The 7147-nt window shown below is 32.1% G+C and overlaps 1 protein-coding gene across 1 annotated transcript; it reads right to left on the bottom strand.

Annotated features, from left to right (window-relative positions):
* Window positions 1-257: 257 nt before the first annotated feature.
* Window positions 258-6604, bottom strand: LOC115967444 (probable amidase At4g34880). Its single transcript, XM_031086539.1, has 5 exons — window positions 5984-6604; window positions 4882-5096; window positions 2565-2804; window positions 2284-2479; window positions 258-870 (listed from the first exon to the last, which is right to left on the bottom strand). The coding sequence occupies exons 1-5, from the start codon at window positions 6530-6532 to the stop codon at window positions 499-501; spliced, it is 1572 nt and encodes a 523-aa protein (XP_030942399.1). The 5' UTR covers window positions 6533-6604; the 3' UTR covers window positions 258-498.
* Between the last annotated feature and the right edge of the window lie 543 nt (window positions 6605-7147).

Here is a 7147-nt window from a genome sequence, read left to right as displayed (position 1 = left end):
CATGATGCATTTGATCTAATTGTGCATGGTATCCAAGGTGAAAAGGTTATGTTGGACCACTATGTACTCTTGGCGCGATGATCACTTTACAATTATAGGTACTTGTGGGGTGTAAGGAGCAAGAGTTAGGGTTTAAGTCTTGTTACCAAAATAGAACTAAGATAAAATAGAACTATCTCATATATATATATATATATATATAAATATATATAAAGTAGTTCCGTTGGTCAAAATAAAATTTGAGATAAACATAAAGATTAATCATAACTTAGGACAATATCATTTTAATAATGTCTTGTTACCAAAACTTAATACACAGTACTTGCCCTTTGTCCATATATGCCAGCAAGATTATTAGCCCAACTTAATTACATTGTCGCCATAGTTGAACTGTAGTTAATATATATATATCACCACAAACTAGCATAATCAAACCTAATGATTCATAAGTATCAATGCAAGTTCTAAAACTTTGAATGGAGGCTAGGTGTTTGGGCTTCAAGGTTTAAATGAAGGAGGCTTCCTAATCTTAGTAGCTTGCTCGAAGCCATATGAGATTTCAATCAACTTTGGCTCTGAACCTTTAAGTCCCCCAAAGCAAATACCAAATGGCACACCTTTACTATCATATCCTGCAGGGACACTAATTCCAGGGAAGCCCCCAATTGCGAGGACAGAAGTAACACTAACACCATAAGGTCCTAAATATGGAGTCACCAATGCATGAAGGTTATGCTTTATCATCAACTTCACAAAACCATCTCTCGTCAGCCTTGCCATATCTTGTAATGCTGTCTTCTCTTTGTTACTAGACCCATTTGTGGCTTGAGCTTCTAGAAAGAGGTTCTGCTTATATTCCTTGATTTTTTCCTGCATGGCCATGCAAGTAAATCTTCATTATTTGAGGATGTGCCATGCCTTTGTTGGCAATAATGAAAAACATGGAGGGAGCAGAATATATTGTGTAGGATGAAACTTATAGACAGTTCTTTAATTAAGTGTTGTAACTTGGGTTCTCAGTGAATTATATAGTTAAATTTAATTGTTTTAAAAAAGATAACACCTTCTTTATTCAATTAGGGAACCAAATATATAACACATAAGAACTTTATTTAAGTTTTACCCTATTGGAGTTACATTGCTCAATAAAGTATATAGTTAAACTTAATTGTCTTTGAAAATGATAGCACTATATATCTTACACCATTTGTTCAACTATAGGGTTAAGTTCAATTAAGGAACCTAAAGTACAACTCCTAAAGATCTGTATCTAAGTTTTGCCCAGGGCCGGCTCAAGGCCTAGGCAAGTTAGGCCTAGGCCTAAGGCCCCACAAAAAAACAAAAAATTTCTTGAGAAAAAAGGCCCCACTTTTCATAATTAAAGGCCCAAATTTTTATAAAATTATATATATTTTCTAAAGGTTGTACATTTTTTTTTTATTAGTGATGTACAAATTTTACTATTGGCTTACAAATTGCCATGTTATTAATCACAAAAAACGTTATATAAACACTCATTAGTTAAATTGATGAAGTTCATCAATGAGAGACAATATCACATTATATTTTGAACATTTTATAGTGCTTTTAATTAGCGCATTTTTCTTTTTCATTTCTATTAAGACTCTCAAAGTAAAAGACCAATAGAACCTTAACTCAATTGAAACCCTAAAATATTTCAAAAAGATGTTGCAAATGTGTTTAATCATCAATTATAGATTAATCTCCCCTAATAGTTTGAGACTTTGATTTTTGTAAACTAATATCCTACAAAACCATACACCAAATAATATCTATCTCTCTCTCTCCTCAAATCAAAATATAAAATTAAAAATTAGATTACAACTTTATTTAACTATGCATCGTCTTATATCCAAAATAAAGTATCTTTTTCAATCGCAATATATTTTTATTCCTTTTTATTAATATTTATAATTCAACTATGATATTCAATTCTCTATATGAAATTAACATTAGTCTAGTTAGTATTATTTATGTATTTAATGTATTAAATTAACCTTAATTTGATTAGTATTAAATAATTTTGTTTAATTAATATTTACATATTAAAGGCCCCGCATAAATTTTTCGTCTTAGGCCCCAAATTATGTTGGGCCGCCCCTGGTTTTGCCCTATTGAATAATGCTACAACATTTTTCATAATTGTTAAGTTGGCAAGCTATTATTAATTCTCACATAAGCTTTTACCACTGACATTAACAACTTGTTATCTTGTTAGTTGTGAACATATTGAAAATGGAGCATTTATGTAAACACGCTAACCAAATCTGAGAACTTCTTGTTGAAGGCTATAGCATCAGCCAAGGTACGCACTGGGGAAGCCACCAGTTCTTTTAAATATTTGTTCAAGGCCTGTTTGAACTCTATTATCAATGCTGTCATTTCCGAGGTGCCAATATTCAAGATAACATCAATGTTAGCTATTTCAAGATTGTCCACCAAAATTGCACTTTCTTGCCTGAAATTTTGTGGAAAATTATGTATCAAGTTAGGATAGTACATCAGATAGGGCAAATTTCTAGCTTGTATGTTATGTTACGTACCTTAGTGTATCAAGATGCTGTGCAAATATTTTTTTTAAGAAGGTGTCATTGCCGAAATTGTAAAAGGGTTTTCTCACTATTCCCAATCGCTTCCCCTTAAGCCCATTAACCTTAAGAAATTGTTTATAGCCACCATGTGGAATGTACTTTGATGCTTTAATGGTTGCTTTATCGTTGTAGTCCAGACCAACAATCTCATCAAGAACGTAAACAGCATCTGATATGGTCCTGCAAATAGGCCTGTTCTATCCAACATGCATGAAATGAGAGATTTTTTTGTTAAGGTAATCATCATATCTTGAGGGGAATTATAATGATGAGAGTTAACACAATAATAACATTATTATACAAGAAAATCCAGTTCAAAAAAATCAAGATAGAGTATATTTTCTTTCAAAATTACACATAATATTACTCGTTAGGTTTTATATGTTACATGTGACAAAAACAATGTAATTATGAGATTAAAGTTTGGCCAAAAGCTTTTCAAGAGCTGCAAGTGAACTCAAACTCACTTGAGCGAAACCAAGACTTACTGGAGTGGAACATTAAGAGTAGACAAAAAGTTTGTCGAGTCTTTCACTCAAAATTCACTCAAGCGAAATTGTTAAGTTTGCATTAGCTATTAACCTAGCTTTATGAGGATCTTTAATCATTGTTGTAGTTGTAACTTTTTTTTTTTTTTTTTGTTGCTGAAATTGTTGTAGTTGTAGCTCATCATATGTATTCAATGCTCCCTTATCAATATCTAGCAACTGACTATGGTATCCAACTTTTATTATTCACACATCACTTTTGTGAACATGTGGATTTCTCATAGTTGGTGCTGCTTACTATTTGATATGATACTTATTAGATTATGCACTTAAGCAAATTGTGTGTTCTTTAAAGTTCAAATCAAAGTAGTCAATACGGATATATTGTATCAAAGACTTTCGTTTTGATCAGGAGAATAAAATATATTGGTACTAGTCATACCAATGTACTGTTTCAAAATTAGTACAATATATATACGTATACACACAAATCAACTTATATATACTTGTATATTTATGAACTAAAATATTTTGTTAAGGCCCAAGAATATTTAAAATCAATTAGTGCATTGTCTATGGTTGCTTAGATAAATAAAAGTGTACCTTTTAACCTTACTAATTGCAAACTCTTGCGATACATGGGAAAAATTGACGATTTATTTTTCTGTTAAGTGAAAAATGAAAATAGTATATGAGAATTATAAGTATTAATCCCAACTTTTTTTAAAAAAATAGTGTGATTATTTTCTAATAAAGTATAATTGATAAAATATATTATATTTCTAAATTAATGTACTTATATTTGTTATTTGAAAGTATTTTAAATTTTGTAAGTTTTTTTTTCCTTCAAGGAAACATATTTCATTTTACATTCAATTATTATATAAGATGAGATATTTTGTATATAATGTAATTTGTGGTTGTAATTTGTTTCTAGTACTTCTTACAAACGGTTCATTATCTAGAGTAATTCTTACCTGCTCTGGGAGCAATGCTCCCTCCTCTCACATGAGGGGTGGGCCCCACACATAGGTCCCACTATAAGACCCACCCCTCATGTGAGAGGAGGGAGCATTACTTCCGGAGCACTTAAGTTTTTTCCCATTATCTATATATTTTGAATGGCGTAAAAAGCAAGTAAATGTAAGTAAATTTTCATTTATATTAGAAAAAATAACAAAAGAAAAATGGAATTTTATTAAGAATCTACCAACATTATGTTGAGAATGTGATATAATTTTCAATAAAGTAGCTCATCTTTCTACACAAACCTTTCCTCCAATGCATTGTTGAAGTGGACCGAATGGACCAAAGTACATAAAATGGACCGAATGGACTGAATTGGACTAAATTAGACCGCGTAGACTAAACTGAACCAAAGGAACTGATATGGACCAAATTGGATCATACTGGACCAAAGTGAACCAAACTGAACCAAATGGATTGAAGTAGACTAAATAGACTGAAATGAACCAAACTGGACCAAAATAGACTGAATGGATTGAAATGCTATGACGATATGGCTCAATATGAGCGTAGCAACAATAAATATTTTAGCTTTCACCTTTTAAATATTATATAGATTGAAATTATATGACCAATTGGAATTGAGCTTGTGGGTGAAAATTTTTAAAATTTTAGTTTCTCCTTTACTTAGCAGACTTATTTTTACAGCAACCACAAATTCCTTATTTATTTTAAGTGACTATTAGTGGCAGTGCAATGACCCCAATAAGCAAAGAAAATATCTATTTTGATATCGAAGATTGTAATAAAGTTACCCAATAGTGTCCTGCCTAGGAGAGATTGGGACGACCCCAGAACGGCTTGTGAGACCAATTGTTGGTTTAATGCCCACAACTGAGTTAGAACTGGATGGGCAAATAATAGAGCCATCTGTCTCAGACCCCAATGACACTGCCACCAAATTTGCAGCCACTGATATAGCTGATCCACTACTTGACCCACATGGATCTGCCGACAGAACATAGGGATTCTGCACACCATCACAAAACATTGATGTTAGCAGCTTGTACCTGTCTTTCTTTTTATAACAAACTATCATGCACATCAAATGGTTAATTATTTCATCCAATTCTGATTACATACCAAGAAAAACTGGCCAGATCCAGATTATATGATATTTTTGGATGAATATTTAAGTTCTAAATGTGTTTCAACATTCTTTCTCCTATAACAATTTCAAACGTTTTTAATACAACCCCTAAAACTATAACAAACAAGGGGAAAAAAAAAAGCTGCAGTTAAAACTCTACATGCTACTGTTTACATAGCTCAAATCGACATAAGATGTGTACCGTGCAATACATTCATTTAAGGTTAAAATTCAATTTAGTACATTGATATTTACTTCAATTATCAAATTAGTCCTTAGGTCTAATTTTTGACAATTTAATAAGCCGCATTGCCAAAAATGAGTCAAATCAAGTTCTTTCGTCCAAATCTGTTAACAAATGAAGCCATTTAAATATCATTTATAATTTAAAAATAATAATATACTAATCAAACAACACCATTTATCAAATGACACAACTCATGTTTTCAAGGAAAAAAGAAAAAGAAAAGAATTTTATCAGTTATTTCAATTAAAAAAAGAACATCAAAACAGCACCATTTGCTAATATTGGACTAAATTGACCAAAAATAAACCTTACAGCACAATTTAATAATTGAAGTAAAAGTTAATAGACTGAATGAACAAGAACTCTATGGAAACACTAAATCACACCTAATTTCACGACATTCTTAGGTGCCAATTTGTGATCGGTGTACAGTAACTTCACTTTTCACCAAATACACACAAGGGACTGAACAATCCATACAATCTGAGTATTACACATTGAATCAATGCAAGTCACGTACCTTTCCTTGGCCACCTCTGCCGCTCCAACCATTGGGTACATAGAACGACCTGAATTGAGACCACTCGCTTAAGCTAGCCTTTCCTATGATGATAGCCCCAGCTTTCCTCAGCTTGGTCACCACTCCAGCATCTCTAGGCACCACTGAGCCTAGCAATGCATAAGAGCCAGCCGTAGTGTTCAGCTTATCCTTGGTTGCAATATTATCCTTGAGCAGGATGGGAATACCATGTAACCCAGAGAGTGACCCAGGTGCTTTTGATTTGCGCTCGGAGTCAGCCTTATCAGCTAGGTGTAGTGCTTCTGGGTTCACCTCTATGACGCCCTTAAGGATTGGGTTGAGTCTGTGTATTTGTTTTTGGTAGAACTCAACGAGTTGCCTTGAGGTGAGTTGGTTTTGCTTGAAAGCGAGTTGGATGTCATGTACACTTGCTTCTTCTATTGAGAACCCATGGCCTGTAACAGTATTGAGCGACCCAGAAGATAATATAGGTAGAAGAATAAGCAGTGATGAGAAGAGAAAAAATTGTGGCTTTGAATTGCTAGCCATTGAAATAGTTAACTGATCAGTAGGTGAACGGTTTGGAGTTCAGAATTCCTATCTTAAGTAACCTCTTCACGTGAACTAAAATGATTTGTTATGATTGAAGTAACCTTATTTTCATCTTAGTTTATCATTAACACAGGAAGGTATATAATGAGACTCATTAGGCATTTTTTTCACAACAAGCAGGACCCACACATGTTAAAGATATGTCTTGTAAGATTGATTCATAAGATAAATTTTGTACTAATACTACATTTATTATACACTAATCATAACATATTATGTTAGTAATTGTAAAGAAAGTTGCAAAAAATGTTTTTTTCCTAAACTTATAGCTATAATCAGTGGCGGAGCTAAAATTTTGGTTCAAAGGGAGCAAAATTAAAAAATATTATTTAAAGTGAAATTGATCTAAAAAATATTAATCGATAATAATAACAAAATAAATATATTTCATATCATTAAAATAAATTTAAAAAAAAAACCAATTCATACTACAAAATCTACAACAAGAAGTTTAAAAACTTATGTAGTAAAAATGTGATTAGTGTTACTTAAACAATATATAATGAATAAATGTTTGAAATTATTTTTTGTGATTGGTGACATACTAATTTG

Source organism: Quercus lobata, chromosome 11 (assembly GCF_001633185.2).
Source record: "Quercus lobata isolate SW786 chromosome 11, ValleyOak3.0 Primary Assembly, whole genome shotgun sequence".
NCBI classification, from domain to species: Eukaryota; Viridiplantae; Streptophyta; class Magnoliopsida; order Fagales; family Fagaceae; genus Quercus; species Quercus lobata.
Note: the sequence above shows the minus strand (reverse complement) of the source record. Positions and strands in the feature narration are given on the sequence as shown.